This window comes from Myotis yumanensis, unplaced genomic scaffold, assembly GCF_028538775.1.
Source record: "Myotis yumanensis isolate MYYU_CA2020_CCGP unplaced genomic scaffold, mMyoYum1.0.hap1 SCAF_17, whole genome shotgun sequence".
NCBI classification, from domain to species: domain Eukaryota; kingdom Metazoa; phylum Chordata; class Mammalia; order Chiroptera; family Vespertilionidae; genus Myotis; species Myotis yumanensis.
In genome coordinates, this window is record NW_027223768.1 from 16,172,516 (window position 1) to 16,193,361 (window position 20,846).

At 53.8% G+C, this 20,846-nt stretch overlaps 1 protein-coding gene across 1 annotated transcript; it reads right to left on the reverse strand.

Annotated features, from left to right (window-relative positions):
- Positions 1-378: 378 nt before the first annotated feature.
- SH2D2A (SH2 domain containing 2A) lies at positions 379-20,465 on the reverse strand. The gene is made up of 9 exons (XM_070397098.1): positions 20,385-20,465; positions 8,681-8,836; positions 7,775-7,959; positions 6,952-7,041; positions 6,596-6,764; positions 4,511-4,513; positions 2,831-2,980; positions 2,318-2,629; positions 379-623 (listed from the first exon to the last, which is right to left on the reverse strand). Exons 1-9 carry the CDS (start codon positions 20,463-20,465, stop codon positions 474-476), a joined length of 1,296 nt encoding a protein of 431 aa, XP_070253199.1. The 3' UTR covers positions 379-473.
- Between the last annotated feature and the right edge of the window lie 381 nt (positions 20,466-20,846).

Sequence of the window (20,846 nt, forward strand, 5' to 3'; positions counted from 1 at the left end):
GAACACAGCACTAAACGAGGGGCTTAGGAGGCCTGGGTCCTAGTCCTTGACCTCAGCCAAGTCATCCCACTGGCTTTGTTTCCTTATCTGCACAGCAAGGGAGTTGGACTTGATCAATAAGGGCAAAAAAAAAAAAAAAATGCTGCTCCTCTTCCTTCCCTCACCCATAGCAGACATCACTAATCAATCACGGTGCTCTTTTCTGCTGAGTTCAGATATGACCTTAACATCCTTTCCAAGGCAGCGCCTTAGAGCCTTAGGCAGCAAGGACCAACGGACTGGAGTTGGGATACAAGGTGACACATTTTTGCCGTCTTTGCAATAGGTGACAGCTGAGGTCCTTTCCCGCTTGGATCGATCACCTTGTTCCATCCACATTTCCTTAGGAGGGCACCTGGGTGTGTGTGAAGTTCTCTGGACCTGCTGTTCCAGGTTAGCCTCCCTCCGCTCAGACACTGGCTCCTGAGGAGGCCCTAGGGAGGGCCACGTCTTTCCTCTGTCCTGGAACTCCTGTCTAGGTTGTGAGGGAGGCTGTGTCCCCAGAGAGGCAGGGGCTGGCGGGGCACGGGAGGGCCTTGTCCAGCCACGGAGTTCTCGGAATGCAGTTGCTGGCCACCTGGATTCTGCAGAGAGAAGGACAGTCTTAGGGCACACCCTCGACCCTCTGCCTTTTAGGCCTAACTGCAGCCTCACAGGCCAAGACATCTGGTCTCAACAGACACTGGCCTGCACAGAGGAGGGCTAAGTCCCTCTCGTTCATTCAACAAACATGTCCTGAGCACCTGCTCTGCCAGGCACTGTGCTGGGTGCTCTGGAATCAGAGGTGAGGAAGTCCCAGCCCTGCCCTCAGGGAACTCACTCGGCCGGGCAAGGGGAAGCCAGTGTCCGGCTGCTCAGTGGCGTGGCAGGTGTGTGTAAAACACAGTGGACACCTCTGTGTCAGGTCAGGGAAGTCCTCCCAGAGGAGAAGGGCAAGCTAGTCTTGTAGGATGAGTAGGAAGCTCCCAAGCGGCAGGAGGGTGTACTTGCCAGAAGTTGGTACGGGCAGAGGGGCTGGCGTGTGCCAACCCCAGGAGGCTTGAAACCACTTGGGCTACTTGGAGAAACATGACCAGTTCTGGGAGGGAGGGCGATCAAGCTGAGGAGGGGGCACCCTCCCTTCGAGTACCGAGGGCCGCATGGGCCAGGAAGCCGTTTTAGAAAGACCCTTCTGGCTTCCTTGGGGTACAGTGGCTCAGAAGTGGCAAGACTGGTGGTTAGAGACCAGCAAGAAGCTCTTGGAAAAGTCCTGACGAGAGAAATGGGGCTTGAAACTGGGGAAAGGAAAAATATATTTGGGAGGAGACCCAGCAGAAACCAGTGATATAGGGGAATGGGGGTGAAAAGGGAAGATGTGGAAGGAGCCCTAGGATTCTGACTTGGGTGGTTGGGTGGCTGGAGAGTTATTGATCCAGATAGGGCACCTGGGAGGGAGGAGTCGGGGGAAAGGCTGGGGCAGTGCTGGCTGTGCTGAGTTCAAGAGGCCGTGGGACACTGGGGAGTTGAGCAGAAGCCTGAAGAGAAGTTTGGATAGAGACACGGACTGGTGACATCAGCTCTAGGATGGCAGCAGGTGGCAGGGGTGTGGGTGAGTGTGAACAGATCCGAGGGCTGGGGGGAGCCTGGGGCACCAGCAGGGAGAGAGAGTGGGAAAGGGCCTGAGGTGAGGGGGCAGTGGGAGGGGGTGGGAGAAGCCCATGACATACTGACTTGAACTGACCAGTGAGAAGACTGGGGAGGTGGAGGGATGGAAAAGGGAGAGGGGAGTGTGCACTGGGGGTGGGGTGGAGGGCATGTGCTCATCTGAGACGGCACAAGTCTCTTCTTCAGGATGGGCAGGCTGATAAAGGCTGGGGGAGGGAGCCCAAGTTCAGACTGGGAAGGAGAGGATGGGTGGGGCACAGGTTGGGGTCAGTCTCGGGTGGGTTTAAGAAGACAAGCTGGGTGAGATGGACACCAACCAACACACAGGCTCCGTGTGGAAGGCCTTCGGGGGCTTGCTGGGGCCTCTGTTTTTTCTGTGAATTAGGAAGGGATGAGCTGCTGAGAGGTGGAAGGGGGTGGGGACTTGGCAAAGGGTCCCAGTGACTCCAGGAAGAGGAGCGGGAGCAATCGCTGGGCCTGCAAAAGGAGTGCTGGCAGCCTGGACTCTGTCCTCCCCATCTCACCTCAGACCGCTGACCTTCACCCTGATCCAGGCATCCCATCTGAACCCTTTCCAAACCAGCTTTCAGGAAGTCCTTCCTGTGATCTAGCTTTTCCCTGCTCCCCCATTTACCTGTCTTCCTGGGAGAGGCCTGGACCGGCATTTCCGGAGGACCGGGTGCCAGAGGATGCACGATGGGCCCTCACCCCCTGATGGCACCTCCATCTCCACCTCCACCTCGGCGTAAATGTTGCTGGGGGCTTCCCCAGGGCTGCCCCGGCCCATAGCATAGAAGGCTATGGGTTCATCCGGCTCGTGGTAGATGGGGTTGGAGGGCTTGGCGGGCAGGGTCCGGCAGAGTCTTGGCGCTGGGCTTGTGTAGGCTTCGGAGGACAGCAGAGGTTTGGCGGGGACGGGAGGCTTGGGTCTAGGTGGCTGGGAGGGCTAGGAGAGAGTGACGCCAGGGAGGAGAGTGGGTCAGAGCAACCAGGTAGGGTCACGGCAGGAGCCCAGCCAGAGCTCATGCCCTCTGCAGACCCCCCCTCCTCCCAGTGGCCCCACTCCCCCCTGGCCATGCCTCCTTTTTGTCTCCTGGGTCCTCACCTCCCCCTGCCCGGCCTCCTCCCAGTTCCTCCAGCCCAATACCTCCTTTGGCTCGCTGCCCCCCTCTTTCTGCGTGAGGGCTCTGGGCTTCTCCTTTTTGAGGACTGGGCTATACTGGGGGTGTGGGTCCTGGCTTTTGCTTCCAGCGTCTGCTTCTTCAGTCCTTAGGGAAAGTCCTGCTGGCTCAGGAGTCTGCAGGGAAAGGAGGCTTGAGGGACTTGGTTGAGCAGGGACAGTGGGTGGGGCGGGCAGGTGATCCAGGAGGACAAAATAAACCAGTCCAGGTGGAGCATGGGGCGAGGGGCACGGAAATTCGGCCTGCCCTGGGTTCCCTGGGTGAAGAAGAGGGCACAAGGATGGCAAGGAGACCGGGGGGGGGGGGGGGGGGGGGGGGGGAGGTCGCTCTGGTCACGGCAATCTCTAGCATTGAACTTAATTTCACCTGCAGCACAGGGCCAGGCTGGTCTCCGTTTGTGCCTGTGGTTGTAAACATGCAACAAGCCTGGAGAAGTCTGTAGCCTAACATTTTTTTGGCATGAGAGATCTCCAAGACTGCTGTGCCTACGTTTAATTCTGCAGGTGCCAGAGGAATACTTTATGGAGAGATCAGCCAGATGTTTTAGGGCCGAGAGACCGCCTCAGAGGGGACGAGCCCTACAGTGGGACGCTTCCCTCCCTCAATAGGTGTGCTTTTAGTTCAGCATTTAGCCCTGGGTCATGGATGCCCCCAGGTGGCTCAGGCCATAGGCTTTCCTTGTGCTCCTGCAATCCCCCAAGTGCACGTTCCATCTGGAGGCATACAGGCGCGGCAGGCTTCATGGATCCAAATCGGAATTCTTATTCCCTGCCCCTTCCTCCTCCTCTCTCAGCATTCCCTTTATGAATAAAAAGTAATACCTCCCTCCCACCCCTGCCATAGCAGTATCTTAGGAGTCAACCTTGACCCCTCCCTGCCCACATCTGATGGAACACAGCCCTGCTCCTTCCACTGCCTAAATATTTTTACATCTGCTCACTTCTCTCCCTGCCCACAGCCACCACACACAGTCCAGGCCTCTTAAATCCTCCCCTGTGTTATCTTGTCCTTTCAGCCCACTCTCCACTCTATGTGCGTAAGCCTGCAGAAACTCGCCTAGCAATTCTTCAGTGGCTGCCCCTTGCTCCATGATAAAGCCCAAACTCCAAAAAGCTTGAGTGACAAGACCCTCTGAGACCCCGTCATAGAGGTTGGTCTCCAACAGTTCTGCCTTCAGCTCTGTCAGTTCCACCTGGTTCCCCTCACCTCCAGACTTCCCTACACCCCGTTCTCACTGCTCCAGAATCTTCAGGTCTCCCCCTATTCCTCACAAAATTCTACAAGAGTTGCCTATAAGGCATAGTTCCCACTTTTAACAAAATATTTTTATTGATATTTAAAGAGAGAGAGAGAGAGAGAGAAACATCAACGTGAGAGCAAAACATTGATTGGCTGCCTCCTGCACACCCCCTACAGGGGATCGAGCCCGAAACCCAGTCATGTGCCCTGACCAGGAATCGAACCAGCAACCTTGCAGAGCATGAAATGACACCCAGTCAACTGAGCCATACTGGCCAGAGCGACCCCACTTTTTTGAGCTGACCCCAGTCAAGCTCCAAGAAACCATTCTTGCCCAGGTCCCCAGTGAGTTCTTGGCTAAATTCAATGGTCAGTTCTGGACCCCTAGGCACTTGCTCTTCCCTGACTTGCTTTTTTTTTTTTTGCTTGGCTTCCAGACCATCACACTCCTGGTTTTCTCCTCTCTCTCTCTGCTCCTTCTCAATGTTCTTTGTAGGTTCTCCCTCATTTCTGCAAACTCTAAATGCTGAAGACGTGGTAGTCCTTTCTTTTCCATTTACACTCACCCCTGAGTGAGATTTCACCCCCTCTGAAGGCTTTAGAATCAGTCCAGCTACATGCTGATGACTAAATATTTGTCTCTAGTCCAGACCTCTCTCCCAACTCCAGACCCGTGTATTCCAACTGCCTCCTTGCCATCTCCACGTGGACATCGAATGGCCATTTCAAACTGTACACGTCAAAACTGACCTCCTGATCTCCACTGCCCCCAGACTTGCCCCTCCATAGCTTCCTCCTCTTGTGGCAGGATAGGAAGAAGCTGGGGAAATTCCTTGATAAGTGGAATAAGGGAAACCAAGACAAAATAATTAAACAAGGCCAAACACTTTGAGCAATTTACAGCCAGCTAATGAATCACCAGGTTTTATCTTCCCTAACCAAGGACACTTAGGAGCAAATTGTTTACACACTCCAGACTGTCCTGGGGCAGACCAGCCTCCGTCTGGTCTCTCTTCAATAATGTTCGTTAAAAGTAAAACTAACTCCCGACCCCTCTGTCTGCACATTCTGATGAATCAATATATTGAAGGACACACCTGAAAAGCTAATGAACATTCTATTGAGACCCTCTCCTAAGACCTCCCCTAGGATTCCACTGGGCCAACGGAAGATAAGGGCTCACAGTGCTCAGCTGGTTTGGGTCAGTGGACAGAGCATTGGCCCACAGACTGAAGGGTCCTGGGTTCGATTCCAGTCAAGGGCACATACCTCGGTTGCAAGCTCGATCCCCTGCTGCATGTGGGAGGCAACTCATCAATGTGTCTCTCTCACAACGATGTTTCTCTCTGTCTCTCCTTCCTTTCACTCTCTAAAAACCATTGAAAAAATGTCCTCAGGTGAGGATCAACAACAACAAAAACCACAAGGGCTTGCAGCGGATTCTTGTTAGAGCATGCCTACAGCTTGTGTTCATTGTCTGTCTCCTCTCACTAGAATGCAAGCTCCCTGAAGGCAGAGATATTTTGGTCAGTTTTGTTTACTGTTGTTTCCCCAGACCAATGCCTGGCACAGAGTGGTCTCTCAACTGCCTGAACTTCCTCAGGGAGGTGATTCCTGACACAGCTCTCCTCTCTCATCACACCCTCACACTTGTTTTCCATTATTTGTCTCTTTGCTGCTGGTTAGTAAGCTTTGTGGGTTTGGAACCCATCTGTCTGTCCATGGTTCTGTTTCCAGAGCCTGCAGCATCTGGTACATGCTGGGTATTCAGTAAATATCTTTTTCCCCCCTCAAATATGTTTTCATTGATTTTTAGAAAAAGAAGAAGGGAGAGGGATAGAGAGATAGAAACACTGACCAGAGAGAAACATTATCAATTGTCTGCCTCCTGCATGCCCCCTACTAGGGATCAAGCCTGCAACCCGGGCATGTGTCCCTGACATCTTGGTTCCTGGGTCGATGCTCAATCACTGAGCTACACCAGCCGGGCAATAAATATCTTTTAATTAAAAACAAAACAAAAACGCAAAACAAATGGCCTGCCTGACCGGGTGGCTCAGTTGGTTGGAGCATCATCTGAGGCACCAGGGTTTCGGGTTGATCCCTGGTCAGGGCACATACAGGAATCAACCAGTGGATGCATGAATGGGTGGCACAACAAATCGATATTTCTCTCTCTTGCGCGCGCTCTCTCTCTCTCAAATTAATAAATTAAAACAACAACAAAACAAAATAAAACCCACAAATGCCCCATGTGCCTGACTGGGTCCTCAGAAGCCATGTCTCTGGCTGGGCTGGTCTCTCAGGGATTCCCGCCCAGCGTGCACCCTCTCCACGGGCTGCCCACGGAGAGGCGGGCAGGAGCGGGGCTGGGCAGTCCTCCCGCAGGAGAAAGTGCCCGGTGGCCCGGGCTCTATGAGAGGGGGCGCTGGGCAGGGGGGGTGAGGGTGAGGGCGGAAGGGGGGGCCAGGGGGAGGGGGAGGGTCAGGTACCTGGCGGGCCAGGGGCTGGCTGAGCGTCTCCCCGTAGGGGCTGAGCGGGGACCCCGAGTAGTGGCGCAGCAGGTCCTGCAGCCGCGCGTGGGCGCTGTCCTCGCCCAGCACCACGTGGCGGCCGTCCCGGAGCTGGGCCAGCAGGAAGTGGCGGCAGCAAGTGCGGCTCCTGGGGGGCCCAGTCGGGATCAGGCCTGCGCCCCAACACCCCCAACCCTCCCCGCGCCGCGCCAGGGTGTCCCCCTCTCCGCAGGGGGATGGGGAGGAGCTGCAGGCGGGGCTCACCTCCGCCGCACCCAGCCCCGCCCCTCCGATCGGCCCGAAGCCGCTTCCCGGGCGCGGGCCCCGCCCCGCACCTGTAGGTCAGCACAAAGGTCACGGCGCTTTCGCTGAACCGCACCAGGTAGCATCCCTGCGGCTTGGTCTCCAGCAGCCGTTCGGCCTCTCTGTGGTGACGGAGAAGAGAGAACGGGGCTCTGACCCTTCCAGCCTTGACCCCTGTTTCCCGGGCTCTCACGGGGGACCCCACCCCAAACCAGGTGAACTGAAGTGGCTGGAGAGGGGGGGATGGGAGAGGGAGGATGTGGGCACTGCTTTTCCGCTGCAGGGCCTGGGCGTGGACGGGACCCAGAGGGCCCACCCAGGACGACTCCCAGCCCTGCATCCTCCCGGCCCCATCCTGGAAGGGCAGCTGGTTGTGGGCTGGTTGTGGGCTGGTTGTGGGCTGGCGGGGAGTAGAGGGGGGGAGCGGGGAGTGAGGTGGTGGTGGCTCTGGGGGTGGTGCTGCGGCTGCACCAACAGGGGTGGTAATAGACTTCTAGGTGTCAAAAGTCAAGCTGACAGAAGTGAAGTAGAAATGGAGGAGGAGGTAGGAACTGCAAGGGAGGCAAGAAAGAGGAGAGGGCTGGGTGAGCCCGAGGTAAAGATGGCGGGAGAGAGCCTGAGAGGCAGGTGGAAACCATGAGGATTAGAGGCCGTAGATACAGGAGGACAATTGAGTCTATGGCAGAGAGGGGAGACTGAGGCACAGAGGGGGGTGGACTGGAGCCTCTCCAACCATCTCCTCCAGGAGAGATGCCTTGGGGAGTAGCCTGGGAGCCTCCAGGAGTCCTGGCCCGGGCTGCGGACCCAGGCCTTGCCCCTGCCCCTCTCTGGGCCTGTTTCCTCCTGGTGACTCACCTCCGAGTGATGAAGCCATGGAACCAAGGAGGGGCTGCCCCGCGCTGCAGGAGCCCGCGGGCCTGGGTCTTCTGGAACCAAGCCCGGGTCTCGGCCTGCAGGGACTGGCCTCCTTCCTTAGGCACCTCCTCAGCCTTCACAGTGTCCTCTTGACTGGAGGCAGCCCCCAGGGCCTGGGGAGAGGCCTGGTTAGGGTTCAAGGAGGGAAAGTCGCCATGATTCGTGGGCCACCTTCTCATTCTTATCCCAGACCCTCCTGGGCATGGGAGGGAGCTCCCAGCCCCCATCCCAGTTGCCTATTTTAAGTCTAATTGCCCAGAAAGTCCTTCCCAAAGTGTAACTTAAATCCCGTCTTCAGCTCCCGCTGTCTGGTTTCAGGGAAATTTCTTCCTACTTCCCTCTTGGCCTTTAAGCCAGTAGCAGTAAGCTGTTAAATTGTGAAGTCTTCCAGATGGACAGAAAGTCATGCCCTGGCCTGAAGGGCGAAGATAGTGATGCCGGAGGTCACCCCAGAGGCCAGAATAAGGGAGAGCTCACCCTACAGTGGGAGGGACTGCGCGGGTTGGCCGGGAGGACCTTCTCACCACTGGGCAGGCTAGAGGGACTGAGATGGGGATGTGCCAGGCGAATAGAAGCCGCAGGTAAAGGTGCCGACGCCTGCTTCCAGGACTCGATACCCTCACTGTACCTTGGTCGCCTGGGGACTCAGCTGAGCTTCCCAGGGACTGAGGAGCAGCTCAGCACACAAAGGAGGGACTTCCCACCTCCTTTTCCTCTGTGCCCTTGCCCTGTAGGCAGCCCCAGACCGCTCCTGCTCTCTCCCGTTGGCCTCTGTCCGTCTGTGTGTCCTCACCCAGGGGAGGCTTGGGAGCAGATGCAGGAGCTGCACCCCAGGTTCCCACTCACCGCAGCGTGGACATCTGGGGCTCTGGGGCTGAACGGGGCCTCTCCAGCCTGCAGGGCCTGGAGTCTGGTCTCCTTAAGCAAGTCCTGGCAGCTTTTTCGAGTGAAGTCCAAGGGCTGGAAGGTGGTGAAGGTCGGAGGGGGGGGTGTTGTGACTTCCTGTTGGCACAAAGAGGACGGAGGGGCTCCCAGTGAGGGACTGCCTCTCTCTGCTGCCCACCCTCCCCCAGGCTGAGAGGTGCCTCTGACCAGGGACCTGGAGGACAGGGACAGTCACGACAGCAGGAGAAATGCAGGTAGGACAGTGGCGGGAGACGGGGGAGTTTATCAGGGAAGAGGAGTAGGGAGCCAATGAGGCGAAGAGGGGCTGAGGCAGCAGAGGGGCTTGTTGGGGGCAACTGGGCACCAGGAAAGAAGGTGGAAGTCAGCTGGTCTTCTGGTGGCCTGGAAGTCAGCCCCACAATCAGGGAGCTGAGGCAGATCTCTTTATTTTAAAAAATATCTTTTTTTATTGATTTCAGAGAGGAAGAGAGAGGGAGAGAAAGGGAGAAACATCAAAGGTGAGAGAGAATCATCGATTGGCTGTCTCATGAAGGTCCCCTCCAGGGATCGAGCCAGCAACCTGGGCATGTGCCCTGACTGGGAATTGAACTGTGACCTCCTGGTTCATAGGTCGACGCTCAACCACTGAGCCACGCTGGCCGGGCCAGGCAGATCTCTTTAGTGCAGCCTCTCTTCTGGCCTAGGGTCCCCTGGCTTCCCCCATCCCTCCTCCCTCCTCCCTAAGAAGCACACAGCAGGCCCTGTCACCTTTGTTCTCAGGGCTGAGGGGACCTGCAGTCCCAGAGAAGGAGAAGGGGTGGTGGGCCCCCTGCCAGCTCTGGCTTGCGGGAGGGTTCTGGTCCAGGGGTCTCCTGTCCCCTCCCACCCACATCACACTTACCTTGGGGGCTTATCTGGGCCAGGGGGAGCTCCATGGGGGCAGCCTGAGAAGGAGCCCAGGAGCCCGGTGTGTGTCTGTGCTCTCAAAACGTGTGCACACTCAGCAACTCTTCTCTCCCCCTGCCCCCTGGGCAGGAAATGTCGCTCTACCCACAACCCTAGCCCTAGCAGAGCACCCACGTCATGGAAAGCCATAAGACAGTCGTCCCTCCCCCGGAAGCCAGGCAGCTGAAGGTGGTGGTGGTGTGGTGGTGGGTGTTTGTGTCAGTCGCTCTGTCTGGGTGTTAGGAAGTCCATTCTGCTATCTGACCTCGATCCCCCCTGATTCTTTCTTTACTCCCTCACTCCAGACTGGGACTTCCTTTTCTCTCTCTCTGTCTCTGTCTCAGCTTCTGCTCTGAGCAGTGGCAGTGGGGATATCAACTTAGGGAGATAAGCCCTAAAAGGTGCTCAGGATTATGTTCTTGGGACACCTGAGGAGGGGAGCAGGCAGGGCTGCAACAGGAAGGACGTAGGTCAGACTTCTGGAAGGACATTTTGAGGTCATACGAAATCTGTGAGACAAAGGGTAGGGAGGAGGGGGGCTGGCTTCATCCTCCAACAGATCACAGAAGTGGGTTAGGGCAAACCAGGCAATCCTGGAGGAAGGAGGGAGAATTCCCTCCAACTAGGCAGACTGTCGTTAGTAGTAACACTGTTAGCAGTTGTTAAGGACTTCAGTGCTGATGTCTCACAGGGGGCTGTGTCTCCTGCTGCACTAGAGGACCAATCCCATTCTCTCTCATTTGACCCCTCACAAATGAGAAGGGGACCGGGAACATGATCCCCATTTCCCAGAAGGGAAAACTGAAGCTCAGAGCAGTGCCTTCGCGAGGGTTTTTCAGTGTCTCAGAAGGTGGTGACAGAGTTGGAACAGGATCTAGATCTCTTACTAATCTCACCGTGATTTAGGCCAGTGGTCCTTGACTATGTGCCAGGCACTGTTCTTGGTGCAAAGAACCCAGAGAGAAAAAGGATCTTGTTTCAAGATGTCAGGTGGCATGATGCTGTATATAGAAAACCCTAAAGACTCCACCAAAAAACTGTTAGAAACAATAAACAAATACAGTAAATTTGCAGGATACAAAATTAATGTATCAAAATCCACTGCTTTCCTATATACTAACAAGTTTCTGAAACTTCAGAAAATGAAATGAAATAAAGAATTCCTTTTGCAATTGCAGCCAAAAGAGAAACAAAGGATGTGAAGGACCTATATACTGAAAACTACAAAGCATTACTAAAAGAGATTGAAAAAAACAATGAAATTGAAAGCTATTCCATGTTCATGGATTGGAAGAATCAACATAATTAAAATGGCCAGCCCCACCAGTGTGGCTCAGTGGTTGAGTGTTGACCCATGAACCAGGAGGTCAGGATTTGATTCCTGGTCAGAGCACATGCCCAGGTTGCAAGCTCCATTCCCAGGAGGGGACATGTAGGAGACGGTCAATCTATGGTTTTCTCTCATCATTGATGTTTCTCTCTCTCTCTCTTTCTCTCTCTCTCCCTCCCTTCCGCTCTCTGAAATCAATAAAAACATATTTTAAAAAATAAATATTATGGCCATATTACCCAAAGAAATATACAGATTTAATACAATCATCAAAATCCCAATGTCATTTTTGTTGTTGTTAATCCTCACCCGAGGATATTTTCCCATGGATTTTTTAGGGAGAGTGGAAGAGAAAGGGAAAGACAGAGAGAAACATCGATATGAGAGAAACACATCAATTGGTTGCCTCCTGCACACGCCCTGACCAAGGCCCGGGCCAGGGAGGAGCCCGCAACCAAGGTACCAATACGTGCCCTTGACCGGAGTCAAACCGGGACCCTTTGGTCTGCAGGCTGACGCTCTACCCACTGAGCCAAACTGGCTAGGGACCAATGTAATTTTTTAAAGAAATAGAATAAAAAATTGTCAGATTTGTATGGAACCACAAAAGACCCTGAATAGCCAAAGCAATCCTGGGAAAAAAGAATGAAGCTATCACACAATCTGATTTCAAATTATACTACACAGTTATGATAATCAAAACAGCAAGGCATTGGCAAAAGAACAGACACACAGACCAATGGAACAGAATTGAGAGCCCAGAAATAAAACTACATTATATGGGCAGATAATTTTCAGCAAAGTAGCCAAAAGCACACAATGGTGTAAAGAAAGCCTCTTCAATAAATGGTGCTGGGAAAACTGGAAAGCCACATGCAAAAGAATGAAACTAGATTATAGTTTGTCCTCTTGTACAAAAATTAATTCAAAATGGATCAAAAACCTAAACATATGATCTGAAACAGCAAAGTACATAGAAGAAAACATAGGTACTAAACTTACGGACCTTGGTCATAGAGAACATTTTATGATTTTGACTCCAAAGGCAAGAGAAGGGGAGGCAAAAATAAATGATTTTTAGAGAGAGAGGAAGGGGGGGAGAGAGAGAGACAGACTTTGGTTTGTTGTTCTGCTTATTTGTGCATTCACTAGTTGATTCTTATATGTGCCCTGACCAGGGATCGAACCTGCAACCGTGGCATATTAGGACCGATGCTCTAACCAATTGAGCTACCCGGCCAGGCCTCATGCAATTTACTTGTACATTCTGGAGCAGCTCAGCCTGGTCCAGAGGTATCACATGATGAGTTCCTGCTGTGCTTGTCCTGCTTCATGACTCCTGGATCAGATAACGTTCAGCTTATGAGGGGTAGCTCGGGTTGAATGGGCACTTGGTGAGGCACTTCGTTTTTATTAGGGCCCGATAGCATACCAGTAGCTGTTTTTCAGATGTAATTCTCTGTCAGCGAGGGCATGACCTTGTTCCAGAACCTCAGGGCATGTGCTGCAATTCTCCATCAGAACTTGCCAGAGACTCCGCACAGCATCCTGCTCTGCCACCGGCGTGTCTAGCACCACTGGACATGCTGGGTCACAAGGCCCAAGAGCCAGAGCAGCTGGTTCGCAGCCCAGAGCTGCTGCAGGGGCACCCGAATCTGGGATACACTTGAAGCTGGCAGCCTTCGGTGTCCCCCAATGATTGAGAATACCAATGACAAGTGGTATTCTCAAGCACAGCCTACCTTGCCTCCAAAATTCAGAGGCCAGATGAATGCTGTGCCCCTCTCTTAGTGCTAGGGTGCAACATCTTGTCCTTGCCAGCAAGCTGCAGACCAGGGCTTTTGGGAAGGAGGTGGTGACCGGGGGCATCTGAGATCTGTATCCAGTGTAGCTAGGATGATGCATGCTGCTGACAGAACCAATGCCTTTCTTCGCTTTTTTGCTCCTCCTATCTGCTGTCAGGGAACAAAACCAATGAGGTTTTGTTTTTACCAGCCCTTCCTTTGTGTCCAGGCTTTACCAATAGCCTACTATTACCTTGTATAATAAATTACTATTTTATAAGTAACTGCCAAGGGCCGGCCTTGTGTTATCTGAGGATTACCTGGCACCACTTTACAAGCAGGAAAACTGAGATCAAGGCCAAGAGACTTAGCTTCAGGTGCACGAGAACATTAGTTTCCATGGGGGGCTTCCGCTTAGGGCTTCTAGGCTCTGTGGGTGAGGAGGGAGTGTCTGCTGTGAGCAAGCACTGTGCCGAGTGCTTTACAAGTATGAGCTCATACACCCTTATGACAGGCCAACGATGATGCTCATTACCATTCCCACTTTACAGACCGTGGATCTGAGACTCAGGGAGGATAAGCAACTTGCCCAAAGTCACACAGTAGGGAAGGGGGCAGTAGAACAAGGTGGTCCGACTTCCTATCACAGATTGCCATCTTCTCCACCACCTGCCCTTTAATTGATGGGCAGGAGGCCGGGGCCGTCTCAGCGCAGCCCCCTGAAATGCCAGGGCTCTGGGCGGCGATGCCCGGTGTGGCTGGAATTCTGCTTTGCCCGGCCCACTTCTGGAAACTGCCTGCCACTTTGTGCTAATTGCAGTGGAAGCATTTTTCACTTTTAAAATGGCATCACTCTGTCTTTGCCTGGAGGCCTGGGCCCAGGCCAGCAGCACGGGCAAGCGGAGGGTTTCCTCAGCCCCAGGTGCCGCTGACCCGTCCCACAGCAGCTCTGTCCCAACGCAAGCCAGGCCACGGGGCTGCCAGGAGCCTCACGTGTGTCCACATTCCATCAGACGAGTGTTACTCTCTGAGGCGGTGCCTGCTTCTCACCTGGTTTGTATTTCATCCCCTTCCACCCGATGCCCAGGTCCCCTGGGTCAGTGACTTGATCTCTGCAAGTTGAAGTGCCTCACCTGGAAAACGGGAGAGATCACCTCCGTGGACGGAGCTCAGAGAAGAGTTTGGGGGCATCTGGGCTGAACCTTGATGAGAAGCCAAGGGTGAACAGGGCGCCCTAGGGACAGGGGCAGTCTGGGCCAAGACTCGGGGCATGTGAGGAACACACAGGGTTGGACCGATTTGCAGTCTCCACTTCTCTCCTTCTCTCCCCGCTCTGGGCACGTGGGGAGCGTGTGCACCGCCAGCAGTTCTCAGGCTGAATTTTCTGTTAGAGCGCATCGCACCACGCACGGCGGCAAAGGACTGAGCTGGCTGGAGTGGCTGCGACAGGAGGGCCGGCGCCAGGCAGCCAGCTGGCCCGTGTCCAGCTGTGCCAGGGTTAGAGCTGGCAGTGCCCAGAGGAGGTGGGGGGGAAGCTGGGAGACTGCAGAGAGAGTGAGAGAGAGAGAGAGTTCTTGGTGACTCGAGTAGGTTCCATGGCTGCTTGGAGGTGATCAGGAAGGGAGGCAGGTGGAGAAGTGTAGAGGATTCTCATGGTTTCAAGAGACCCCAGAGAACCCAAGGAAGCGCAGACATTCTGAGGAATCTGTGAAGCTCAGGGCATCAAAGGCCCCAGGAAACTTGGGGGTCAGGACAGTATGTTCAAGAGAGTTTGGGATCTCATAGACTCTGAGGGCTGGGACGCCAGGTTGAGGGATGGGGAGGCTTTAGGTTCCCACTCTCTCTCCTCCAGCTGGTCCGGAGTGTAGACTGCGACCGAGAAGGGGTCAGGGCAGCGAGTCCTGCAGATTTCTTGGTGCCTCCCTGGCATCTGAGGGCCTCCCATGTGGTCCGAACATCACCCACAGCCGCTGAGGAGGAGGCAGGTGGGCCTGCAGATGTCTTGGGTCAGGCATTGTGCTGTGGGGTGTGCGGTGGGCTTTCCATATGACAGATGAGCCAACCTGAGGCTAGGAGAGTAAATAATCAACAGTTTGCTCAAGCAGACGAGTAAGTGTGTGGAACTAGGATTCAGCTCCGATCTGGCTCCGACGGCAGTATTTGTTCCTCTTCGCACTCTCTGCCCCTGGCTGGTTTGCTATCACTAATTCACTGAGCATCTATTGAAAACCTACTATGTGCTGGAGTGTGTGGTAGTTTCAAGGGCTACAAAGAAAGATCAGACACGAGGGCAGAAGAGATACAGAGGCAAACAAGCCCAGGCAATTCAGAATGACAGGAGCTAAACTAGAGGCATGAGGTCCAGGAGGAGTGGGAAGGAGTGGTCCATCTGTCTGGGGTAAGGGCGTATGGGGGAAAGAGGTCAAGAAAGGTTCCAGAGAGGAGGTGGTAGCTGAGAGAGCTGGTTTAAAGGGAGCAGGTGATCCTCAGGATAAATGGGAAGCGGGGGTGGAGGAGAAGGAGGAGGTTCTGGGTGGGAGAAGCAAAGTGAGTGATGGCGCGGAGGCTAGAGCTGCAGTGGCCCCTGGGGATGGTTTGGGTGTGAAGGGCAGAGAGCTGAGAGCTGAGGCTAAGGGGCCAGCCTGCCCGGGAGCTGTGTCTTTAGCGGGTTGGCACTGGGGAGTCATTGAGGGGCTTTCAGAGGGAAGTGAGATGAGCCTCACTTCCGATGCTGACAGCCCGGCTCCAGCACAGCTCTGTGAGGGCTCATGGAGGGCTGCAGTCCATGGTCCGGGTGCCTTTGAGCAGAGCGGGCCCTGGGTGCCTCCAGGGCAGAGCCCACGTCTTGCCCACCTTTGAGACCCTGTCACCCACTGCAAACCTCCTGTGAGCAGGTGCTCAGCACATCATGAGGTGCTCAAGGTGGTTGGCGCTGGGGCCCGGCAATTGCACAAGCCAGCATCCCTGCCCACAGGACTCATGCCCGCCCCTCTCCAGAGCTCAGTGCGGACACCGGGACATCGCCGGCAAGGACATGGCCAGCCCCGCGGCCCTGCTGCTCAGCGCGGTGATGCTGCTGGCCTCCTGGGCTGCTGGACCACGCCAGGCGGAGTGAGGCTGCCTGGATATCTGGATCACCCCAACTCCGGGGTATCTGCCCCTCTCCAAAGCCAGGAGAGGCAGCGCCTGCCGGAATCTTGGCTGACTGAGTAGATATTCCAGCCCCAGCGTCGATATGCCCTTCGTTCGGCTCCTGGGAAGGCAGGACATCTGAAGAGTTTGGCCTCGTGGACTGAGCAGGCCAGGAGCCTCTCCTCCCGCCGCCGTCACTCCCACCACAGAGGAGGAGAGAGAAGAGGTGGGGGCCTTTGGTGAGCCAGTGGTGCCAATGGGCAGAAGGGAGGTACTCCCAGGACAAAGATGTGGACAAAGAGGAGCGCTTATCCAGGGCACAGGACATTCCTTCCTGCCCTCTCCCCACCTTCCCCCACCCCAGGGGCTGCAGCTCTCAGTCACCAGGTTGTTCTCAAATCAAACGTTAGACAGAGAAAGGATGGGAGGCTGGAGAGGCTGTGAGGAGAGAGGAGCAGACGGGGGTGGGGGGGTGGGAGGGTGGGGGGGTGTGGGGGGTGGGGGGGGAGACAGAGGCAGGGAGAGGGGAGGTTAGACCCCCTTTACGCAGCTGCAGTGGGAGCTCACAGGCCCCCTCAGGGCTTCTCACCCACCTGCCCTTTTGCTCTCTTGGGTGCGCCCCCACCCCCACTGGTGAGCACTGGCCTGGAGACCACATGGAGACCTTGTGTTGGGGGCGGGGCACATCCGGAGGGAGCAGAGGGTCACTCAGGTTCCCTCCCTCTCAGGTTGTGCCGGGCTGGTCCTGATGCATGATTTCACAGGAGAGGGGACTAGGCAGAGATGCAGGAGGAGAGGGAAGGTGGCAGCAGGGAAGAAGTTCTGAGAAGGTGGAGAAAGATTCTGAGCTGGGGACTCTCTCTCTCTCTGGGAGGCAGAGAAAGGAGAGAGTGTGGACAGCAGGGCAGAGGTTGACAGCTGAGTCAGGCAGGGAGCAGTGCGATGGAAGCAAGGGGCCACCAGTGTCCATCTCTCCAAATGGCAGGCAGGGTGGGCTCAGTGCTGCCGAAGCAGGAAGGATGAAGGTGGGAGCGAGGCGGGTGGGGGGAGGCCGGGGGCAGAGGAGGCGGGGTAGCCGATTTGGAAGCAGAATCACACCAGGGAGAGACCTGCGTTAGTTCGGGAAGGCCACGGGCTGAAATCTGATAAGGGGCAGCAAGTGCTTTGTAAGCTGCAGAGCACGTAGAAATGATTGTCGTTGTCTAATTGTGAGAGCCTGTAACTAGACGCTGCAGGAGCCCATTTGGTGCCAGGGAGAGAAGGCCACACTGCCCTGCCCTGTGTAGGGGCAAGTGGCAAATATTATGCGGGCCACTGTTGGCCTTTACACCGACCGACGCAGAAGAACATCTGGAAGTGTCAATGCACATCTGGGAGGTGGGACTGTGGATGATTTATATCTTATTTCTGCTTATCTGTATCTTCTCTTTACGATTTTAAAAGCACATACATTATTTATAGAGTGAAAAACACGCAGTTTGCTTTCAAAAGGAGCCTCCCTGTGCTGGTGGTGGAGGGTGCGGGAGGGAGGGGAGTGAGGTTGGGGCCCGCAGCCTGGCCCTGCCCTCTCTCTACCTGGTTGGGTGCCACGGAGTCTGACCCACATGCATTGTCCAAGAATGTCTTTCCTCCATGTTCTGGGCTGAGCCAGAGTCGGTTGTTGTGAACTTGGGATGGGCAGCATGTTTTGTGTCCGGGGAAATAAAAAACAGGCAGGAGATAGAGCAAAGCAGACACTTCTCAGAGATTTCCTGGCAACTCTGCCCCCCTCCCCCGACCCCAAAACAGCCCTTTTCTTGCAGTGTCTTTGGGGCCATAAAAAGTGAGGGCACCCTCCCCTCCCGACCCCGCAGGATCAGCCTCCACCTCTAGTGGCTCTCAGTACCACGCCTCTTGCCTCCCCCCTCCCCCACGTCCTCTGTCCAGCTTTGCTTCCCAGTCTGAGTGTGGACCATCACACCCCGAAGGTCCCCCGATTCTTCCCCGCGGGGCCCTCACCCTCCTCTCTTTCCCAGCCTAGACATTCCCTCCCCGGGTCCAGCGCTGCTCTTCCCCACCTGCTCAGAATAATCTCCAATATCAATCATTCCTTATGCTGGGAAGAGCTTTCCAGTTCCAATGTGTGCGTGTGTGTGCGTGTGTGTGCGTGCGTGTGAAAATCCACTTGAGAGAGAGTGCGTCAGTGATCTGAGAGGCGAAATGACTTGCCTAAGGTCACATCACATAGCCAGTCCTTGGACGTCCAGCGCCTTCCCCCACCATCCTGCCTCAAGGGCCGAAAACCAGCTGAATTGTCCTCTCTGTCCCTCAGCCCCTTCTCTCTCTCTCATCTGAAGTCTTCGTTCACTCTCAGTAATTCCTATAGAGGACAAATCTGTCTCACTTTCCGTGCCATAAGGCAATCTTCCATAGTCACTGTTTCTGATGTGAACTTTCTTAGAAATCTGTCTTGTGCCTGTTCACTTGATAAGAATGTCATCTTGTGCTATTATGATGTCAATATTCTGCTTTATTTCTATAATGTTTTTCACAAACTAAGGAAAAACGGTTTCTTTAAAAACGAAGACATTTTCTCTTATTAATTCTGTATCATATTTACAGCGGAGGAAAAACTGTTTTAACCAAAGTGTAAAATGGTTAACGGTGGCAACTGATAGAGTCTGCCTAGAGTTTATAAAAAATGTATACGAAAGAGACATTCATAAATAAAACAGGCACTTGGAAAACTCCTTTGAAAGCAGACCTAGGGATGTCACCTACATCCTTTGCACAGATTTTGTTAAAATGCCAGACCTAGAAATGTACTGTCAGGCAACCAAGTGCACATGGAAAGGGACTGTTCCATACAGCTTTCCGTGGCTTCGTTCCGAGTGACGGATGCAAATACCGTCTGTGAAGCCTGAATCTAAATCTTTCACTCCGTGACAGACTTCTTCTGTGAAGTCTGAGCGTGTGGCATTGCCTCCCAAATCTTTTGGGCCTTAGTTCAGTCAGCATCAGGGGTGGCTGAGGACTTGATCTCAAGCTCCTGACTGTCTACCCAAGGCCTCACCACGTGCCCTCTCCTCCCCTCTGACCATGTGCCAGGCCCTCACAGTACCCTCTGCTCTGGCTCCATCGTAGCCTTACCAGCCTGGATTCCTAATCGGGTACATGTTCATCCTCCCTCATCCTCTCCAGGGATGGACAATGCCACTAGTGTCCACTCACTAGTGACTCCTTTCGACAAGTGGCCCAGCAGGGCTCTTACTCATGGCAGGCAACAGGAGAGGGCCCAGGTGCTCACACCTCTGACACCTGGGCAAAGACAAGGATGGGGAGGAGGAGCCAGCACACTGCCTCTCAGCCCCACAGAGATGGGAGGAAACCAAAACCCACCTCTCACTCCTGGGGCAGGCAGTGTTGGCCCCAGGGTGGTGCCTGGGAGCCTCTAGCAGGAAGGAAGGAGACCCCTTTGCTGTGGGGACATGGCCCTGTACTAACATCTCCCTTGTTCTATCCCCCAACAGAAGGTTGGAGACAAAGGCAAACAGCTTGTAGACCAGGAGGAGCTCCACAGCGTTCTTCACACCAGGCAGGAGAAGGTCCACGGTCGACTGCTCCCTGTCATCCCATCCAACACCCTGTACTGGCTGGACAGACTCGGGCTCATAGGAAGACATACATTTTGGCACCTGAGAAGCTGGAAAAGTTTCAGTAGAAAAGGTAAGCAGACTTGAAAGCATAAGAAAGACAAGTGCTTATAAGGAGTAAGTGTTTTTTTTTCCATCCTTTTCCTCCTTGTTCTTATTAATATTAGTTATTTATTTACACAAATGGTTTTCTCGGGACCATGGGCATGATATGCTATTTTAAGTTGTTTCTATGTTATAAAATCTATCATTTATTGGCAATTCCTCAGTTTTTCTCATCAAACTCATATGAAAATTCCTACAATTGAGTTTTAAGTATAATAGTGTATCTGAGACTTTACACGAAGCAGTTCCTCAGCATAGATGTTAAATTTCCCCCAAAGGGCCCAGCTGCGTGGTTCACTGGTTTGAGGGTTGACCTATGAACCAGGAGGTCATGGTTTGACTCCCGGTCAGGCGACATGCCTGGGTTGCAGGCTCGATCCCCAGTGGGGGGCTTGCAGGAGACAGCCAATCAATGGTTCTCATCATTGATGTTTCTCTCTCTCTCTCACTCTCCTTTCCTCTCTAAACATCAATACAAATATTTTAAAAATTCCCCCAATGGCAGCCATTATGAATTTGGTGGACTGGAAAGGTTTCAGGAAATATTATGAATCTTCTTGTTGAAAAATAAAGGCAAAAAATAAGATTACTTGTAGGTATCATTTATCTTTAGTAAAAAATAGCTCCCAGGACATATTAGAGGAAGCCACAGACATCGCTTTGCCCTGACTTTCTTCAGTTCACTGTCCGCAAGGCAAGGGGATGAAGCGACTTTGTCCTTATGGACTAAAACGTACGGAACCATCACTGACATCAGTGAGTGTCTGTACACTAGTACTGATGCCCACAGGGGACACAAATTCTTGTTCATCTGCCATCTTTAAGGCATATAGTTGGTTATGCTTCAGAAAAATTTCTCTCAAGTTTTTCTTCTGAAGACCATGACGGTAAGAAGGGAGATTTGTGCATGACAGCATCTAAGCCAGCGGTTCTCAACCTGTGGGTCGCGACCCCTTTGGTGGTCGAACGACCCTTTCACGGGGGTCGCCTAAGACTGTCCTGCATATCAGATATTTACATTACGATTCATAACAGTAGCAACATTACAGTTATGAAGTAGCAATGAAAATAATTTTATGGTTGGGTCACATCATGAGGAACTGTATTTAAAGGGCCAGAAGGTGGAGAACCACTGAAATGACTTTTGCAGAAGTTAATTAGAATGATGAGATGCCCCTGGCTGGGCATCTAAGACCTGG

Excerpts from the sequence above, each read along its gene's own strand:
- SH2D2A (XM_070397098.1), bottom strand. The coding sequence starts at position 20,465 with ATGGCAGATGAACAAGAATTTGTGTCCCCTGTGGGCATCAGTACTAGT. Across the intron at positions 7,960-8,680 it reads CCCCAGATGTCCACGCTGCG|GCCTCTCCCCAGGCCCTGGG; the intron begins GTGAGTGGGAAC and ends AACCCTAACCAG. Across the intron at positions 6,765-6,951 it reads ACCTTTGTGCTGACCTACAG|GAGCCGCACTTGCTGCCGCC; the intron begins GTGCGGGGCGGG and ends TGGGCCCCCCAG.